The sequence below is a fragment of the Lutra lutra genome, chromosome 6 (genome assembly GCF_902655055.1).
Source record: "Lutra lutra chromosome 6, mLutLut1.2, whole genome shotgun sequence".
Classification (NCBI taxonomy): domain Eukaryota; kingdom Metazoa; phylum Chordata; class Mammalia; order Carnivora; family Mustelidae; genus Lutra; species Lutra lutra.
In genome coordinates, this window is record NC_062283.1 from 141,996,781 (window position 1) to 142,017,982 (window position 21,202).

General features: G+C 44.7%; 1 protein-coding gene across 4 annotated transcripts in view; it reads left to right on the forward strand.

Annotated features, from left to right (window-relative positions):
• TIAM2 (TIAM Rac1 associated GEF 2) overlaps positions 1-21,202 on the forward strand; it is a 112,002-nt gene that overhangs the window by 35,669 nt on the left and 55,131 nt on the right. For 3 of the 4 annotated variants that reach the window (XM_047733390.1, XM_047733392.1, XM_047733391.1), the window contains exons 8-12: positions 2,465-2,626; positions 4,458-4,562; positions 5,122-5,200; positions 7,520-7,612; positions 8,503-8,766. In XM_047733390.1, coding sequence (XP_047589346.1) covers positions 2,465-2,626; positions 4,458-4,562; positions 5,122-5,200; positions 7,520-7,612; positions 8,503-8,766 — 703 coding nt within the window. The remainder of the gene's footprint in view (positions 1-2,464; positions 2,627-4,457; positions 4,563-5,121; positions 5,201-7,519; positions 7,613-8,502; positions 8,767-21,202) is intronic. The other variant, XM_047733393.1, reaches the window with a different exon arrangement.

A 21,202-nucleotide genomic window follows, 5' to 3' on the forward strand; every position in this document is an offset into this window, starting at 1 on the left:
AACCAGGTTTTCCCTTTCTTTAATTGCGGACGATTGAGATGATGTGTTAAGGCACAGGAAAAGCTTCCGTGTACATTTTCACTGCAGGATCTCTGGAGAGGCTCTGAGTCTTCCACAGCCTTGCTTTGATAGGCATCTTCTCTCCCATCCTCGATCTTGCGTCAACAGTGTAGGCTCAGGAAATGATTCCACAGAGCAGCCAAAGCCTGGTTATATTGAGTAGAATATGGATATTCTGTCCTTTGGCATTTGTCTGCATCCTTTTCTCTTGTCTAGAACTTCTTACTCCTTCAAGAATCTATTAATTTCTCTTCTTAAAACTTAGGGAAGGTTAAGAATTTGTCACTGTGTGGATAGGGCAGCTTTTACCTTTCAGGCCTATGTATGACTGAATTTTTGGTTGCATCCAATTCCACGCCCCTGGGCTGATATGTTCTGGGTGCAAAATGCATTGTATCAAGGTCTGAAGAAGACTCAGAGCCAGAAAAGAGCTTCTGCTGTCCTTTATCTTAGCCCCAGGGAGGGAACAGAGATGTGTGTGTGTGAGAGCACCTAAAAACTATCCCGTAAGCTGGACTTCGTCAGGTCCTACATCAGGGATAGAGGACAGTAGCCTCATGCAATTGAGTGAATTTGGGGTAAGAGGGAACAGAGCAGGAGAGACTTCATTAGAGAGGGAGAGGGTAGCAATGGAAGTAAGGTTGAAGGATGTATATGGTTTTAGCATTGGAGCTGTGAGGAAGGTAGAGCAGGCAAGGGAAATTGAAATGAGAGCTGCTGCTTTCTGGGGAATGTCAGGTGAGCCGTTTTGTTCCACTGGAACTTGGTGTGTGCTGTAGAGCAACAGAAAAGATTCAAGAAAGTCAGGTTGTATCCATTTTGTGGGGAGGTAACTGGCCGGTTGATATTTCTGTAGTGCAGTGGTGGTGAGCATAGGCCGAAGCCAGGTTTTTAGGGCTCAAATTCCCATAGTACCACCATCACGGCTCACTCTGTGTGCTTGGGCAGATTTCTAGAGTTTTCTGAGCCCCATTTTTCTCACTTATTACCTATGGGGTAAGGACAGTGCATAACGAGTTGTTAGTAGTCAGTGAACTGACAACCTGCGGAAAGCTTATTCCATCCAGGGGCACCTGACAGCCCGGCTGGCTGCCAGGAGGGTGTTCCTCTCTTCATCTCAGGGTGGCGAGTTCAAGCCCTAGAATGGGTATGGAGCCTCCCTGGGGCGGGCGGGGATGGGGAGCTCTTCCATCTGGCCCCATGTAAGTCTGTCTCTCTATGATGGAGAGTAAAGGATGGGAGCAGGAGGAAAGGGAAGGATAGTTGTGAGCTTATGTTTCTCTTGTCCCTCTCCCACCTTCCATCTTCAGTCACGTTTTTCCTGGTCTGCTCTGAAAGTGCATGATTAAATTGCTTTGCAGGAGTAACCCACTCGTTGACTTCTCGGTCGGCTTCCTATGTGGTTTCTTTCTCCACAGTGACCTCTGCTGGGGTTTTAGTTCGATGCTGAGCAAGCCTGGTTGGGGGCAGCTGTATCTGTATTTTTTTGCTGGCAAAATCTGTATTAACTAATAAACTTAAGTAATTATATTACTAATATCTCCCTTTACAGAGTAGGAGACAAGGCTCAGCAAAGTGAATGTCCTGTCCTGCTGATTAAATAGCAGAGTGTGTAACTCGAACACCCAGTTTTTTTATTTCAGATCCCCGGGTCTGTCTGTCTTTTGCCACCAGACCAATGCAAGAGTCTAACCAGAGGATAACATTTCTGATTGCTTAATTCATATTAACTATTTATGTTTATAAATCATGGAAGTTCATGCTAGGATGAGATCATTGAATTAGTATGACAATGGGGTCCAGGGAATTAAACATCTTTGGGAAAAGCTTCCTTTTAAAGGTGGTATGTTTGGGGGTGATTTTTAAGAGTGTCTAGATATGAAATAGCTGACAGAAAGGAAAAAAAATGTTCTTAGTATTAGAGACTGATTTTATGAACCAAGTAGAAATAAGAGAACCGCGTTGCTCAGATGCAGCGCGGTTCGGGTTAGGATGCCACGGGCATCAGTGGCTGTAAATGAGCCCATGTTCAAGTTCATGGTGATCAGGAATGCAGATTTCACAGGGCGCTTGTCAACCAGCAGTTCTGGAGCAGGGAGAGTCGAAACCAAGCACTGTGTGGTGTTCAAACTTGGTCTAGGCCACAAATGGCACGTGGCCAGAACACCGGACCAGAACTCCATTGCCTTCCTGTCAGCCTACCTGGAGGGTTTCAGTTTCGTGTGGGCTAAATGGATGAGGAGACACTAGTTTGTCTGCCCCTGAGGGTTGTGGGAAGCCAGATGCAAGGAATGCGGAAGGGCTTACTATAAAATATGCCATGAGTCAAGGGGACATTTTCTTCCTAGTGTCTGTGCTTTGTGCATCAAATCTGTCTGTATTTTCTTATGGTGTCTGAAAACAGGTGGATGAACTTCTGCATATATACGGTTCAGCAGCCGATGGTGTTCCCCGAGACAACACATGGGAGGTCCAGACCTATGTTCATTTTCAGGATAATCAAGGGGTTACTGTAATGATCAAGCCAGAACATAGAGTAGAAGATATTTTGACTCTTGCATGCAAGGTAATGTATTTTTGCTGTGGAAATAGGTCTCGGTAGAAAGAATCATTAATGTTGCCTCCCTGTGCCTTGTAAATCCTGTGTGGTTTTTAAGACCTCACTTTCTGTACTAGGGAAAAAATGAACATCTATTAATCAACATGCTTATTAATGGACATGTATTACTTTATTTTTTTTTTTTAAACATTTTATTTATTTGACAGACAGAATACAAGTAGGCAGAGAGAGAGAGGAAGGGAAGCAGGCTCCCCACTGAGCAGAGATCCCGATGCGGGGCTCGATCCCAGGACCCTGGGATCATGACCTGAGCTGAAGGCAGAGGCTTTAACCCTCTGAGCCACCCAGGCACCCCTATGTATTACTTTAATTAGCATTCTTCTCCATCTTTTAGAAGAGGGAGTTGTTAGGTTATGGCCCCTCACCTTCATGAAGAACCTGAGCTGTTTTACTGAAATTCTTTGTAGACCTTTATAGCTAGAATAATTCTGAAGTCTTGTTGTTTAAGTTCCTTAGAGACAGGGCTCTGTTAAGAAAGTGGTGGAAACTTCGAAGTAGTTTGGTTTACTCCTGAGCAGTTTTATCGGGTTTCTCTAGATTAAACGAGTAACGATACTATTCACAGTTGCTTCACGGGGATTGTTAGTGGTGTTTTACTCTTTATTCAAACTGGGTTTTGTTTCTGAAAAGAACGTTTATGCTAAGTCTTTAAGAGAGCTTGCTGAGGTCATAGACTGAACATCAGAGCAGAGGTTTTTCATCCACCAGGTGGCGCAGTAGAGCTGAACGCTTTTTAAGTTTTCAGAGAAAAATGCCATCAAACACCTGGAATGGTGAGAAAAGGCGTGTGGACTTTGGTAACTCTTTACCACGTATACTTAATAGATATGAATAATCTTTACTTTTTTCGTTTAATATTCCCACTTTGAATTAAGCCTTAAGATACGAGACATTTATACATGCAGCTTCCATTCTTACGAATCTCATGTCCTTTTACTCCGTTATGTAATGTTTTTATTCAGACAACCAACAGTATTGTTTTCTACCAGCACCACGAGTTATGAGGTTCATAAGTCTTATAAGTGATAGAGGATGCCAGAAATCGGAGTGGGTCAGTTACACCCACTTACTATGAATGAGTGGGTGTGTGTGTCGACATTTTCCTTTTGAAACATTTCTGGGGTAGGAAATTCCTAATTCTGAAGTCTGTAGAATAGGAGAGTGTTCCCATTTCACACAATTTCTCTTCCTCATTAATGAGAGACAACTTAGGTAAAACCAGCGTATAAAATGACAGTATTTGCGGAGATGGTAAGATCTAGTCTATCAGATAATATACTCCCGTAAGTTCTTAAAAATACATCTCTTGCTTTTAGTGATAAGCAGTGTCATTTAGAGAAAACCTAATTAAAAATAATTATTTGTCCCCCGTCTTTCTTTTATTTATTTATTTTTATTTTGCACATTTAAATTTTAGCTCTCAGATACGGGTTTATTTATTTATTTTTTTTTTATTTTTAAAGATTTTTTTACTTATTTATTTGACAGAGAGAGATCACAAGTAGACAGAGAGGCAGGCAGAGAGAGAGAGGAGGAAGCAGGCTCCCTGCTGAGCAGAGAGCCCGATGCGGGACTCGATCCCAGGACCCTGAGATCATGACCTGAGCCGAAGGCAGCGGCTTAACCCACTGAGCCACCCAGGCACCCTCAGATACGGGTTTAAACTCTACTCACCATATATAGTATTTCCTTCAGAAATTTCCACATTGATTTTTAATGGACAATGATGAATTTAGAAAGAACATTGAAAATCTAAATAGCTATCTTTTCTTTACAGATGAGGCAGTTGGAACCCAGCCACTATGGCCTGCAACTCCGAAAATTAGTGGATGAAAACATGGAGTACTGTGTCCCTGCGCTGTATGAATTCATGCAAGAACAGGTAAGTGATTTGAACCACATCCATGGCCTCTTGATTTTAAGTCTGTAATTTGTTGGGGGGGGGGCTTGGGGGCTCAGTTGGTTAAGTGTCTGACTCGATCTTGGCTCCAGTCTTGATCTCAGGGCTGTGAGTTCAAGCCCCACGTTGAGCTCCATGCTGGGTGTGGAGCCTACTTAAAAAAAAAAAATAATAATAAGTATATAATTTGTAAGGGAGGGAGGAATTCTGTGTTAATTTGGCATCCAGTTTGGATATCATTAAAATAAATTTCCAAAGGGGTGCCTGGGTGGTTCAGTCTGTTAAGCGTCTGACTCTTGGTTTCTGCTCAGGTCATGATTTCAGGGTCCTGGGATTGAGCCCTGTGTCTGGCTCAGCGCTCAGCAAGCCGTCTGCCTCTCCCTCTCCATCTGCTCCTCCCAACTCGTGCACGCTCTCTCCCTGCCTCTCTCTCTCTAGCTCATAAATAACTTTTCTCTCAAAAAAAAAAAAAAATCTTTAAAAAAATTTCCAAGATATCATGACATTAAATGTTTTGATTTTGTTGTTTTTCCTTTTATAGGTTTATGACGAAATAGAAATCTTCCCGCTGAATGTTTATGACGTGCAGCTCACGAAGACCGGAAGTGTGTCTGACTTTGGTGAGCACAGGAGCCCAGTCGGAGAGCCGCATTGTCCGTCCGTGTCTAGTTTGCTCCAGTATCTTTGGACCTAATATTTTTTTTTCTTTACCTTTACATGTTCAGTGTCAACCATGACAGTAGTTTCTGAACTTTCTCTCCCTTCCTCCATGTCTATGTATTTATATTAGGCTCAAAAGATACTTATTAATATGAGGGGGAAATGCCAAAGTAAATAAAAGGAATAAGTATAAAAATTGGTGAGTTCGAAAGTATGGTTGTGAGAGTAACACAATGAATTTACTTTTTGGAGCTGAGTAAGTCCCGATTCTCCTCCGTGTCTTTGCTCTCAGCTTTTGACCCACCAGGAATGGTGCTGTTCAAGGCTTCCCCTGCTGCGTTCCCTCCTCTTTGTGGAAATCCACCTGGCCTCCAGGAACTAACTAAAGGTCTAACTTTCTTAAAGAGGGCTTATCTGATTGCTTTACCTTCGGTTTAAAAATTAAGGGTCAATATTATCCAAATCACTTTGTAATACTTGCCTTTTGGATTTCCCTTTGTTTGTCTTTAAACTTGGCCTTGAGCTCCTGTTGGACTGAGCTCATGTCCTACAGTTCATTTTAATATTTTATTCTGTCTTTAACTATGGGAACTCAGTAATTAGACAATGATCAATACATAGCTCCATAAAAGACTGTTATCTTGTTGAATACATCGATGTAATTTTTTTCCTTTAAAATGAATTCAGCTGATCAAATTCCAGTTATTGTAATGTGTTAGTTTTCTTGAGATTTGTTCTTTGTGTCTTTTTAAAAAAATTGATATAATTGACAAGTTCTTTGTTTTTTAATTTAGTCTTTTTTTTTTTAAGATTTTATTTATTTATTTGACAGACAGAGATCACAAGTAGGCAGAGAGGCAGGCAGAGAGAGAGGAGGAAGCAGGCTCCCTGCTGAGCAGATCCCAGGACCCCGGGACAATGACCCTAGGATCCCCGGACAATGACCCGAGGCGAAGGCAGAGGCCTTAACCCACTGAGCCACCCAGACGCCCTTAATTTAGTCTATTTTGACCCAGTGTTACTGTTGGTTTTCCCTCTGAAGTCTTCTTAGCATTTTGTCTGTATTCTGTTGACCTTCACTCTACTTTCCTTGGTGGGTGTTTGGGAATCTTCTTTGTATTGAAATGCCTGAAGGACTGAAGGGAGATACTTGCAAAGATGCTTTGTGGTGATCAGATCACAGTCTGCCTGAGGCACAGAGCAAAAGGGTGAGGGGGACACATTGTTCTTCTTACTGTCAAAGAACTCCCAGTATTATGGAACCCAGGCAGGGGAACAAGTGCTCCCAACTGTGGAATCAGAGGGGAGGGCACACCCAGGTGAGGGAGATGCGTTTAGGGGCAGCCCTGCCTCACGTCGGTTTTGCGTGTAGTCACCTTTAGGGCAGCTACGGTAGGCATCCAAGTGGTTTTCCGCCTACTTAAAATGCCTAACCCCACACAGAGTTGTTTTGTAACAAATTACTTTGTATCGAACCCAATTTAATTTATCTCCATAGTAGTACTTTTTGGTTTCAACTTCTAAAAAAAATTTCAAAAAAAATTTAAATTGTGGTAAAACAGCCATAACAGAGTTTACCATGGTAACCATTAAGAATGGTTAAAAGTGACAGCTCAGTGACATTAAATACATTCCTTTGCCGTGCAGCCATGAACAGGGTCCATGTTCAGAACTATTTCCATGTTGCAAAACTGGAACTCTGTAGCTTGTACATGGTCACTCCCAGTTCCTCCTCCCACCCCTCGCCAACCACCATTCTGCTTTCTGCCTCTATGGATTCGACGGCTGTCAGTCTCTGAGACAAGTGGAATCATACAGTATTTGTTCTTTTGTGACTGGCTTCTGTCATCAAGCATAACGTCCTCAGGGTTTGTCCGTGTGATAGCACGTGTTGGATCTTTTCCTTTTTAGGAGTTCCCTTGTGTGTGCGTACTGCTTTGTGTTTATCCGTCCATCTGTCCAGAGACGGTCTGGTTGCTTCCACCTTTCGGTTGCTGTAGATAATGCTGCCCGAGACATGGGTGCAGCATCTCTGCTCTCCAACAAGGTCATGCCCTCCTTGATCCTTTAGATCTGACACGTTCCTGTTTCTTTGCCCCTGCCGGAGAGCTGTGCTTTCTCCATACCTGTAAGGTGACTTCCCTGACAGTGCATACTTAGGAGAAAAGATGCTCGGCGGCGGCGGGGGTGGGAGGGGTCGGGGTGCTGCTGATGGAGTTGCAGAGATTAACCAGTGTGCGGAATTTAGACCTGTTTTCTTCTCTTACTGCCACTCGCAGGGTTTGCAGTGACAGCACAGGTGGACGAGCATCAGCATCTCAGCCGCATACTGATAAGCGACGTTCTCCCTGACGGCTTGGCATATGGAGAAGGTCCGTGCGGCACAGAGTGTCTCTGTGCTCTCTCAGTTCAACACTGTGGGATGCAGTCTGCCTGGGGAAAGTCTCTTGTTACAGTTTTGTCAGAGAATGGTTTCTCCTAGAGTTAGAAAAAAGTACACTTGATAGTTTAATTGAAAATGCATATGCGCATATATTTTTACATATGCATATATGTCTACATATATATGTGGAGAGAGAGAATTTGCAGGGGGAGGTGTTTTGAAGGAGAGCATGTATGCACACAGGCGGTGTGCAGACAGACAGGGAAAGGAAACAGAAAGCCAGACAGACACAGGTAAATGTTGTTTTTCATGGCATTTAACATCAGGTAAATAGAAGAACAAGGAATTTGAATGAGGGTCAAATGGTATCCCCCCCCCTTTTTTTTTTTTAAGATTTATTGATTTACTTTAGAGGGAACATGCACGAGCAGGGGGAGGGGCAGAGGGAAAGACTGTGCAGCAGAGGCCCTGCTGAGCTCGGAGCCCTTGGCTCAAGACCCTGAGATGCGACCTGAGCTGAAATCAAGAGGGGAACCCTCAACTGTCTGAGCCATGCACTCACTCACAGGAACTCACTGTTCCTTCTGGGGACACCGGGCTGGCTCAGTCCATAGAGCACAGGACTTAGGCAGAAAGCTTACTTAAAACAAAACAAAACAAAACCCCAAACTGTCCCTTTTAATCCTGGCTTTGAGAGACCTGTCATTTGTTGTCAGCAGCCTCCCAATCTGTGCGTTTTGACCTTTCTTCGAAGACAGCCGCGAGATGGTCCCTGTGAATCTGTGGTTTGAGTTCCTCCCGTCCTTCACCTTCACGTTAAAATAACTCCCCTCAGTCATCTCCCTTCTCTTCCTTTTGTTTCCTCTTCCTTGTTCTCAGGGTTGAGAAAGGGCAATGAAATCATGACCTTAAATGGGGAAGCTGTGTCTGATCTTGACCTGAAGCAGATGGAGGCCTTGTTTTCTGAGCAGAGCGTCGGGCTCACTCTGATTGCCCGGCCGCCGGAGACAAAAGGCACCTTGTGCTCGTCCTGGTCAGACAGTGACCTGTTCTCAAGGGACCAGAAGCATCTGCTGCCCCCTCCAAACCAGTCCCAGCTCCTGGAGGAGTTCCTGGACAACTTTAAAAAGAATACAACCAATGGTAAGGCTGTGTTCTTTCTTCCTTCTTCACTGCTGGTGTCGACAGCTGATATTTTCAGGCTCTAATTTTGCTTGCAAACTTAGATTATTTAGGCTGTTCCAGGAATGCTTTCTCATTTATTAGAAGAACACAGATGCCAACCAAGTAGATTTAATCAAAATTTCATGTACTGTAGAAATTATAACACTTCCATGGAAGTAGAAAATAAATGTCTGCCCAAGAGAATATTCTTTAAAATCGAAGAATCTTTCAAAAAAAAAAAAAAACTCATCCAGGATAATTTTGTATTGTAATTGCTTTGTGATTGAAGGTAGATGAAGGCCAACGTAAGTGACAAAGTTTGATTTTTTTTATTCAGTTGAATCTAAGGCAAAAAAAACCATTTTGCAGCAACCTTTTGGGTTTTTAGAAGATTGGGTACAGTTTCGTTCTTTACCTCTTCCGTAGGTGCCTTGTTGGCACAGTAGGTAGTGCATCAGTCTTATAATTTTTTTTTTAAGATTCTATTTATTTGTTATTTACTTGACAGAGAGAGAGCACAAGCAGGGGGAGTGGCAGGCAGAGGGAGAGGCAGGCTCCCCGCAGAGCAGGGGCTATCCGATGCAAGAGTCCATTCCAGGACCCCGTAATCATGACCTGAGCCAAAGGCAGATGCTTAACCAACGGCGCCACCAAGGCGCTCCTCAGTCTCATAATTCTTTACCTCTTTTGTTAAGTGGCTACTTTTTCCATAAACTGCAAGTTTTTCATGTAGTTCATAAAATTGGCTCCTTTGGTTAAGGTGGCTGCCTTCAGCTCAGGTCATGATCTCAGGGCCCTGGGATCGAGTCCCGCATAGGGCTCCTTGCTCCTGCTTCTCCCTCTGCCTCTGCCCTTACCCCTGCTTGTGCTCTCTCCCTCTCTCCCTGACAAATAAATAAGTAAAATCTTCAACAGCAAAAAAAAAAAAAAAAAAAAAGGAAAAAGGAAAAGTTGTATGCCAACTTATTTTTCTAGAGGTAAAATTTCCACATGAAAGTCTGGATTTCTGAGCTTATTAATTCTTGCATAGTCCGTATGCTGCAGGCAAGTAAATCAGAGGCTCCCACTACTGCTGCAAACCTGTAGGTTCCCTCTGTATCCCTGGAAGAAGGTGGTCAAGCCCCCACGAGACAGAGCATAGGGTCTTTATGTTATGTGGACACAGAGGAAATTTTTCTTTAAGATTTAGATATTAATTAATTAATTTAGCCAACTCGAGCAGAGGGAGGGACAGAGGGCAAGGAGAGAGTCTCAAGCAGACTTCTGCACTTGAGCGCAGAGCCTGATGCAGGACTCGATCTCACTACCCTGCGATCACGACCTGAGCTGAAACCAAGAGTTGGATGCTCAGTGGGCTGAGCCATCTAGGCAGCCCCCATGCAAAGGAACTTTTATACTTAATTGCAGTGATAATGGATTTCTTTTTTTTTTTTAAAGATTTTATTTATTTATTTGACAGAGAGAGATCACAAGTAGATGGAGAGGCAGGCAGAAAGAGAAAGAGAGGGAAGCAGGCACCCTGCCGAGCAGAGAGCCCGATGTGGGGCTCGATCCCAGGACCCTGAGATCATGACCTGAGCCGAAGGCAGTGGCTTAATCCACTGAGCCACCCAGGTGCCCCAACGATAATGGATTTCCAATTGAAAGCTCTGCGTGATTACTAGAAATGAATGAAACACACAAAAAGAGGAGTTGTTCGGACAGATTGCATTATAAAATGAGTTTATTAGGTCATTTTTGGAATTAAAAAATCAGATGTTAGATTTGTGGTTCAATAAGGTGTATAGTGCTTTCCTCTCTTGGGGCTTCACTCCAATTTAAAATGCCATTAAATTGACTATTGGCATATAAAAGCAGATATCGTAAAGCAGAACTCGTGATGGAATTAATGAATTACTTGGTTATATTAGGGCCATCACTCACTTACCCTGGGCTCTGGTACGGGCCTGAGCATTCCACGTAATACATGCGTGTATCCATTCATTGGATTCATTATTCATGAGGGATACATTCACTGCCCATTATATCTCTATGTACTTTGTCGTAATAAGAGATTACTGCAGAGTCTATAACACTTTTGGTACCGCAGGAATGAATTTCTATAGAAAGCAGCCAAAGTGGCAAATTTACCTTTATTTTTTAATAGTAAGGATGAAGCAGGTCAGCTAAGCCCGTTTACCCCTTTTCATTTGTTTGTTTTGCACAGAAATAATTCAGAGAGACCCTGGGTCAGATTGCCATTCTGTGGGGCACCTGGGTGGCTCAGTGGGTTAAGCATCTGCCTTCAGCTCAGGTCCTGATCTCAGGGTCCTGGGATCCAGTTCCGCATCGGGCTCCTTGCTGAGCAGGGAATCTGCTTCTCCCTCTCCCTTTTCCCCTCCTCCTTGCTCATGCATGCTCTCTGTCTCTGTCTCTGTCTCTCTCTCATGCTCCCTCTTTCTTTCAAATAAGTAAATAAAATCTTAAAAAAATAAAAAAAGATAGCCATTCTATCACTCACCTCAGGGAGCCATCCTCATGGTGGAAACATTTATAACTTATGGAGAGCTGCTGCTGTGGATACAGATGGCTTAGCTCGTCAGCTGCCAGTGCTTTCCTGCAGCTGGTCCCACAGGTGCATGCACGGCTGCCCCCCCTCCCCGCCCCACCCGTCAGGGCCCTGCTGCACCCAGGAGAGAGCCCTTGACCCTCCCTGGTTTCCTGGCAAGCCCCCCCCCCCCCAAGTCTAGTGGGGCTGGCAGGGCTGAACCGTGCTCCCCAGGAGCGCCCTGCCACCCTTCTGCCTGCAGTTCTGCTCTCTTCCTCCCTCACTGTTCCTTAGTAATGTGCTTCCGTGGAAAACGGAAAGGCCATGATGGGCGGCTTCCCCACCACTTTGCAAATACAGAATTCGTTTTCTTTTTGAAGTGGTGCTTGTGAAGGAAGAAAGCGCCTATGAGTGAGCGTCTCAGAAGGACGTCTATGTGTCTTTAAGGTTGGGGGAAAAGAAAATAAGGGGCCAGGGCAGAAAAGATAAAAGGAGTGAATCCGTCATTTGTGCACAGTATCGAGACTGTGCCCAGGGGCCTTGCGTGGGTGAAAGGAGAAGGAAGGTGGCACGAGGTGGCACATGAGGTGAGGTGGCCGGCACGCAGGCCGGTGGGTCCAACCTGAATTCGGGTCCTGGCTGGGCTTGCACGGGTGCAACCTCAGGGCAGCCCTCAGCTGGGGAACGATGGGCGCCGGTGGGGGCTCTGAGCTTCCTTACCCACTGCGGGGACAGTTCTGTGGTGTGTACCATGATTCAGCAAGGGGTTCTGGTAAAACTGAGCCCCGCGTGTATGTAGCAACTTTTCATGCCTTTTATGGGCTTCCTCCCTTCTTGGTCTCACCTTCCCTATGCCCTCCCTTGGACCTCTTGGGATCACCTTCCAAATAAACTTGTAAACTCATGTCCTCGACTTGGACTCTGCTTATGGGGGAGCCCATATGAAGACATTGAGCCTTGATTTCTCATCTGGAAGATATGGTTTCACCCCTCACCCAAATAGATCCCTACGAGGGAGTCCACATCTGTGTGTGTCTGGCCCAGCTCCTTATGCATCGGGAGTTCTGAAAATGGGATTCTCCTCTTCCCTCTCCTCTGTAGCTTAATGTCGTATGAAAAATTACCTTGCTTTACTTTGGCAATGAATCAGAAAACGGTAGTCCCATTTTCTTGCTAAGAAGGTTAAAAATTACACAAAGGAAAGAAATGACTTTGATAAACAAGTTTTCATTCAACTTTGAATTATACTCAGAGTCTGCCTTCCCCTCAATTTCGTGTTTCCCTCTGCATTACCAGAAGCAGCCCCAGCCCAGGACTTGGAAAGAAGGACGGTTTTCCCACTTTGTTTTCTGGAGAAGCCAGTCCTCTGTTAATAAAAAACAAACAGCTGGTGGTCTGGAAGGGAAGGCCTGTGTTTTGTTTCGTTTTATTTAAACAGAAACGTAAGAATATGAGACGGTAAAGGAGGAAGCGGCAGGGTAGTTTTGGGCACATCTTGACTGTCTGTGATGAAGGTTTACTGATCCCGTATTTCGTGCTTAAAACGTGTGAGGCTCTGGGATAAGCTGCACTGGGCTTAGGGCTTTTGGTCTACTTGTGGTTTTGGTCAGGTATCCAGACATTTGCATTTGTTAACTTTAGTCTTTTGCTCAGGTTGGAGCAAAACAAAACACCCTTCTTATTTACTATCTGACCGAAAAAAGTGCTGGCACGAGTAGCAGGTTCCAAGGAGCCCGGGCAAGGATGGTAGCTTGCTCTTCAGCATCTTTGCTTTTCTAGAAAAGAAGCATGCTGCTGGCATTTGAGACTCATTGGGGAAATGGTTTTTGAGAACCATTGAAGACTCTCCCGCTGAGCTTGGGAAAATGTGCATCAGAGAGCCTCCTGCAGGAGGTGTGGGGTAGTGCAGGCTCCATTGTGAACCCGGCTCTCTCCCTCCGGGGGCCTGGGTGGGGAGGGGCATTAGTCTGACCCTGAGAGGCGGGACCTACTCTTTCTTGAACCCTTGCGTGCCAAGGGTTTGAGGATTACATGAGATCATCTGTGTCAAGTTTCTCAGCGAGTGATAGCTGTTGTGTTCGCATGTTTGTTCCTCTGCTGGTGGGGGATTACGTGCCCCAGACCACCGCCACTGTCCTGAGTGGCTCAGAATGCTGACCGGTGAGCTCAGCTCATTTGTGCCGCAGCCCGCCCTCCGGAGACACAGGCCCATCAGCAAATCGAGTACACCAAGCAGTCCTGGGCTTCCTGTGGCCTCCTTGAAGAGCGGAGCAGAGGGGAGCACATCTAGAACTGATGTGTTAAGTTCCTGGGTTTCCTTGGACATGAGTGACCCATTTGATTCTTGCCCCTAAGGGTCTGGCTTTCTGTTCGGGTTATCCACTGCAGAAAGAGCAGAGACATGTGTAGGCTGTATTTGACGGGCGCGGGAATCCCATCTGTAAAGCCTTATTACAGAGAGGGTAAGGGTGCAGCTAGAATCCCCCAAAGAGGCTGGTGTTGGTTTCAAGCCACCAAGGCCACCAGGGGAGGGCTTCGGTGTGCCAGGCCCCTGATGGTCCTGTATTCCTCTTCCTGCCTTTTTTTTTGCACTTTAGATAGAAAATCCCTTTTCCTGGGGTATGCCATCTTTTGAGAAATTCCAGCGGATTTTTGAGAGCGTCCTGTTGGGCCTAGAGTTTCTGAACAAAGTCTTTCTGTCAGCGTGGAGCTTGTTGGAACAGTAACGTCGTCTCCGTCTGTAAATAGCGATTTACACTGTGCTGGGCGAGTCGGGGTGCACTCCACAGACGGAAGAGACGGGACTTAGGTTCCAGTCCCCACTCAGACGGCATCAGCCCAGCAGTGCTCACCCGATGAGGAAGGTAATTGCAGCCTGAGGTTCTTTTTTTAATTCCGCACCCGGTGCTGAATCATTCTCGTTCTGAATTGATGTATGAGGAGTATAGGTCCCGAAGCTACCAGAAGCCACTTAGATGCAGATTTGCTCTTTGGAAGGAATTGCTCCTGGGAATTGTACGTGTCCCTTATACAGCTTGTCACCAGGGGCGGGGGCCCTGGGGGTGGAATTGCATAGCTGGCTCTGATGTGGCAAACCCACTGATTTCCTGTTGGTGAGGATGAGGGCATTTTGGCTTCCACAGCCTGGTGTAGGATGACGACCAGCATTTAGCTCAGGGAGTGCTGTTGGTGTGTGTGATCGCTGCTACGGCGGCCGGCCTGTGGACGCCCCAGATGCCCAGATGTAACAATGTAGGAGTTCCTAAGGATGACTGGTGCATTAAAAAATTTTGAAGAAGGGCACCTGGGTGGCTTAGTTGGTTAAGTGTCTGCGTTTAGCTCAGGTCATGATCTCAGGGTCCCGGGATCGAGCCCTGCATCGGGCTCCCTGCTCAGTGGGGAGCCAGCTTCTCCCTCACCCTCTGCCTGCTGCTTCCCCTGCTTGTGCTCTCTGTCTAATAAATAAATCTTTTTTAAAATTTTAAGAAAATTAAAATATGAGTGAGAAATAGACTGCTTTACCAGGACACAGAATGTTGGTCTTAGAATCCTCATTGCGAATAATGGTGTTGAAGGTCCTTGTCCGTTTCATCACTTCCATTCACGTGAGTGTGTGGTTTTCTCGAGCTGAGCAGGGAGTTACAGACCTTGGATACAGAATCTCTTCCCTAGCTTGGTGTTGTTGGGACATTTTGTCCCCTTTTTTCATTCTTCACCCTTCATTTATTCACTTGTTTATTTAATAGACAAGCAGTAACGTTCTGCTTAATGTTGCAGATACATAAAGATGAATTAGACGTTATTTTCTATCCTCAAGAAGCTTTTGTTGAGTGGGAAAAGTAAAATGCTTATAAATAATAATTCACTATTAAAAAATCCTTTTCAATAAAGAGAGTTAGAAGAAGTTCAGCTCAGGGGCGCCTGGGTGGCTCAGTGGGTTAAGCCGCTGCCTTCGGCTCAGGTCATGATCTCAGGGTCCTGGGATCAAGCCCCGCATCGGCCTCTCTGCTCAGCGGGGAGCCTGCTTCCTCCTCTCTCTCTGCCTGCCTCTCTGCCTCCTTGTGATCTCTGTCTGTCAAATAAATAAATAAAATCTTTAAAAAAAAAAAAAAGTTCATCTCAGAGGTAGAATTCCCCCTGATTTTTCTGTTTATTTTGAGCAAAAGTTCCAAAAGAGAGATGTGAGAAATGGGGGAAAGGTGATTAGCATTTGCCTTGAGCACCACAGCTGGGCATTTACCTGTGGGGGTGTGTGTAGTGTGGGGTCTGAGGGCATTTCACATACAGCACATAGAGCTCACCAGGCTAGTGTGTGAATGGGAAATAAAATTGGAAAGCCTGTTGGGGCCAGATTGTAGAAAACCCATATTTGCGGGAATCTGTAACATGTCCTGGCCTGTATCTAAAAAAACGAAAACAAAAAACAAAACCCTGAAACACTGGTGAGTACTGCATTACTCTCCTGCCTTGTGCAAAATGCAGAGGATTTGTTAGTCACTTATTTTCTTTTTTTTTAAAGATTTTATTTATTTATTAGAGTGAGAAAGAGAGTGTGCACATGAGTGTGGGGGGCAGAGGCGGAGGGGGGAGCAGACTTCGCTGAGCAGGGACCCCACCCCCCACCCCAGGGGGGGCTCATCCCAGGACTCTGCGATCATGACCTGAGCCGAAGGCAGATGCTTAACCAAATGAGCCACCCAGGTCTTTGGTTGTTGTTTTTAATGACCAGAAGACCTTGCAAAAGAAATACTCAAATAAATGTGTTGTTTTTTTCCCCCCTTGGGGAGGAAGGAATAAATGAATTACTAAAGGTGTTCTGTAAAACCAAAGTGCTCCTCCACATGTGAAGCCATGGCCAGAAGGGTGTGGTCCTCACAGTGGTCGTTAGGGGGCTACCCTGCTGGCTTGTGGTAGGTGGTGCCCCATAGCAAGGAGGATGAGGCATTGTTGGAACTAAGGGGGAAACTGGTAGATAAAGTTGGCCCGCATTTTGAGTTAAAAACCAGTCCTGTATTCTCTCTCCCAATAGTAAATGGAAATTTATTTTTCAGGTAAAAATCTACAGAATTTCTTTGAAGAATACCGTATGAAATTTCCGTGGGCGGTATCCCTTTTACTAGCTCTTTGAGAGTTTGGGAGGACTGGGTCAAATCTTGTCTCCCGTGCTGGCTGAGTGAGCTGCCTAGAACTGTTAGTTGTGGTTGAAAGAGAAAGCTTTATAGGCTTTTACCTGAAAGAAAATAAACCTCTGACTCTTCTGCGGCTGTCATGAGTACTGATTGCTGAATGGTGCTTGTCTGCATTTCCATGTTTGTTTTTTGTAATGGGCTTAGAAATGAATTCTACTGCAGACTTTCTCCTTCCTTGTGAAGGAATTGAGACCATCAGGAAGGACCAGGTGGGGATATCTCTTCTTGAGCTTTCCCTTCTAGAGACAGCTATGTTGTGACTGTGTCTTTCATTATTTGGATTGGTAATACACATGCCTGGTGTGACATTCCAGTGGTACAAAGGGTTCAACAGTGAAAGCTGTGCAGGGAAGTGGTTGAGAACATGGCTACTGCTTATGTAACTTGGGGTCAGTCTTGCTCCAGGTTTGGACTAGCTGTGGGACGTTGGTTGGGCATGCCTCTTAATCTGTTTGTGCTTGGTTTTTGCAGCCATAAACTAGTCTAGGGTTTTTATGGGATTAATGAGCTAATAATTTGGGATGAACTAGATAGTGGCACATGGCAAAAACCACATAAGCATTTAACTGAATAAAATAGATGAATTTCTCCCACTCTGTACTTAGCCATCCACTTTCTCACCCAGAGATAATCATTGTTCTTAGTTTCTTTCTCATTCCAGTCTGGAGACTCTTAAATGTTTACTTAAACATTTAAGTACTTAAATTGGTAGGGCATTTTTCTGCTCTGTTTTATTGAATTGTTTTTGTCCATGGCTATGGTAGGCAGATAATGCCATACCATAGCCAATAATGTCCACATGCTAATCCCCAGAAGCTGTGAATATGGCAGAAGAAGTTAGGTGGCAGAAAGAACTTCAGTGATGTCATTGGATCAAGGACCTTGAGATGGAGAGATTCTCCTGGATTATCCGGTGGGCCCACTGTAAAACAGAGGCTGGAGAGTCCGAATCAGAGCTGTAGGGACATAAGGAGATTGGAGTGACGCGGGCCTGTGAGTGAGGTAATGGGTGCAGCTTCTAGAAGTTGCAGAGACGTGGGAACAGATTCTCCCTTGGAGCCTCCAGATGGACCATGGCCCGGGTGGACCCATTTCAGTCTTCTGACCTCCAGAAGTGTAAGATAATGAATTTGTGTTTATGTGTCAAGCACTGTGTTTGATGGCTGAGGTGCAGAAATAAAGAACCATAGTCCCAAGTAAGTGAAACCATATGACCATTGACTCTCTCTGCGAGCATAAGGAATAACACGGAGAACATGGGAAGATGGAGAAGTGAGTTGGAGGAAATTGGAGGGGGAGATAAACCGTGAGAGACTGTGGACTCCTAGAAACAAACTAAGGGTTTTGGACGGGAGGGAGGTGGGGGTTGGGTGAGCCTGGTGGTTGGTATTAAGGAGGGCACATATTGCGTGGAGCACTGGGTATGGTGCATAAACAATGGATTTTGGAACACTGAAAAAAAATAAAATAGAATTAAAAAAAAAAAACATAGCCCCACCTTCAGGCTGCTACAGAGGAGGTGGGGCGGACATGTGACTAGCCAACAACAATCCTAATCCACCATCATAACAGCTCTAGTCCCACAGTTCTAAACTTGTGGGTCTCCAGGTCCTTTACTGTGAAATATTATCAGGGACCCTAAAGGGCTTTTGTTATGTGGGTTATATCTGTCAAGGTTTACTGTATTAGAAATTTAACCCGAGAGGCTCCTGGGTGGCCCGCCCAGGTCATTGGGTGTCCAGCTCTTGGTTTCGGCTCAGGTCATGATCTTGGGGTTGTGAGATGGAGCCCCGTGTTGGGGTCTGTGCTTGGTGCAGAGTTGCTCTCCCTCTCTCCCAACCCCTCTCCCCACTTACACACACATACTCTCTCTCTAAAATAAATAAAATCTTTTTTTTAATTAACATAAAGTATTATTTGTTCAGGGGTACAGTAAGTAAATAAAATCTTAAAAAAATTTAAACCAAAAAATTTTAAAAATATTTATTAAAATTTATTTTAATGTAAAAATGACGAATCCATTTCACGTTAACCCAGTAAGCAGATTTTTAATGAACTAGTTCTCCAAAAAAAAAAAAAAAAAAAAAATCAGTGAGAATAGCATTGTTTTACATTTTTGTAATCTCTTCAGTGTGTGTCTTAGTAGAAGACAGCTGGGTTTTACATCAACATCTGCATTCAGCCTATTGCAAATGCTTGTTTTTGTGAAAGTGATTTGAAAAAAATTCATCCTCACACAGATAATATAGTTGGCAAAGGGAGGAGTATTTTAATGATCTTTCAAATAATTGTGGATATTCTTCTTTACTATTACACCAAAACTCAACAAGTGGTAGTTCCTTCAAGGTGAGTTGCATGTGGGTTCTGAAACACTGTTTGTAGACCTTCCTACTTGCTCCGATTAAAGTCCATTGACCTGTCGTACACTTTGAATGGATCTTTTAGTCATGTGATTTTGTAATGTGCAGTGGTTATTTGGAAAATATTAGGTTACTGGGTTACGCCAATCTTTCAAATATGGATGTTTCATTATGCAACATTAAAATCACACTCATTAATATCCTCACCAGTTTCATGTGGAAAAGTCTTGATGTGTTGGGAAACTGTGAAGCTCACAATGGTAGACAGACATTTTCCAGGATTTGAATTTTTGCCAGAAAGTTTGAATTATATCTACAATACTGTACATTTTTTTCATTGGAAGTGACAGGCTCACTTCATTCATTTTATGTTTTCATTAAAAAAAATTTTTTTAAGTAGGCTCTGCGCCCACTGTGGGACTTGAACTCGTGACCCTGAGATCAAGAGTTGCATGCTTTACCAACTGAGCCACCCAAGTACCCCACACTTTGTCCATTTTAAAGAAAATATTTGGTCAATTTTTTTTTGAGTAAAAATTGTTTTGTGGGGGAAAAAAAAAAAGAAGTTAGCTTAGCTTGCAATACAATGGTGTAAGTGCGTTTTCTTGCAACAACCGTTGCATAAGAGCTGTATGGATCCTTCTCAAACATGTTCACAAGGGCTGAGTTCTAGTAGAGTCAGCCGTTTTCACTGCTTCACTGAGGACGTTGTTAATGAATGCCAGCATGTTCTCGGTGGCACTGTGCGGTGATGGAGTCAGCAGTGACTAGGACGGTCGGTGCCGCTGCTCTGATGTGCACTACGTCACGAGCAGATCTACCCATGACTGCCTTGCACTACCACTGCAGGTGTCCCCAGAGCGAAAATGGCTGATGACATCTAGCATTATTATTGAAAATACTTTTGAACTTGTAGGCCATTTGAGAGGGTCCCAGTGGCCCCTGAAGTCGACAGACCACACTCCGAGAAGGGGCCGTGACGGTATAGGGTCAGCAAGAATGTGTGTTCCACATTCTCAAGGCCACCTCTGAGGGACAGTCTCACTTGCGTTAAACCCTGAAGGAAGCAGAGTGTCTTCTGGGCACAAAGAAGTTGTGGAGGGTGGGGGGTCAGGGTCTTGCTGAGGGGAGATGTGTGGAAGTAATCCAGGGTTTTTGGAAGGTAAGGCACAAACGGAGGAGATGGAGAAGATAAGGCTGGACTGGTGAGCAAGGGCCAGGTCACAAAGGGTCTCGTGTGCCAGGTGGGGAAGCCAGGTGGCGAGGAGCCTTGGGGGAGTGGGAGGGGACCTGAAGCTGCTGATCTGCCCCCTGAGAAGTGACACAGTTGTGGGCCAGGCTGGGATGGGGGGGTGCTGTGGTGGAGGCGCATCCCTGAGCTCTCACCAGAGCCCTGCGGTTGGGCAGGACAACTGTCCTTCCTCAGCACAGGGTCTCTTTTTGCTTTATCACGAGTAAGTCACCAAACATATCAGTGGGGCCACTCAATAAAGATTTGCTAAAAAAAAAAAAAAAAAAGATTTGCTCAAATGTAGGCACAAATGAATCAAGGATATGGGAATGGCAAGATTAAGCTTCTAAGAAGAATTTTAAAAAAACCCTCCAGGGTCTTGTGTTTCCGATATTAACTTTATTTTTCAAAAAGATGCTAATGCTTACCTTATATCTAAAATGTGGTTTGTTTCAAATATAAAAGGTACAGCTTGTGGCCAAGAAGGGAATCCCAGCTTTGTTCAGGAGGCTGAATTTATGGTGCTTTAAAGAAGTTTGACTGAGAATTCTTTTTTCCATGAAGTTGGCAAATGAACTATGAAGCTTAATTTTATTTTTATTTTTTTTTAAAGATTTTATTTATTTGACAGAGAGAGAGAGATCACAAGTAGGTGGAGAGCCAGGCAGAGAGAGAGAGAGAGAGAGAGAGGAGGAAGCAGGCTCCCCACTGAGCAGAGAGCCCGATACGGGGCTCGATCCCAGGACCCTGGGACTACGACCCAAGCTGAAGGCAGAGGCTTTAACCCACTGAGCCACCCAGGCGCCCCTGAAGCTTAATTTTAATTCTTAATCCTGAACTGAACCACTGAAGTTGTCTATGACTTGAGACATGCCATGTTCTTACCTGCCCTCTCCCCCAGCCCCCACGGTGAGCCATGAAGAGTGCCTGAGGCCAAGCAGAGAGACTAGGGGATCTCTCTCTCTCTCTCTTTCTCTCTCTCTCTTTACTTTAATTTACTCATTAAACAAATATTTAGTGGCTGCCTCTTCTGTACGAGGCACTGTTTTTAGAAGTGCTGGAGATAGAGCAGTGAACACGACAGGTTAAAACTCCCTGAACACATGGG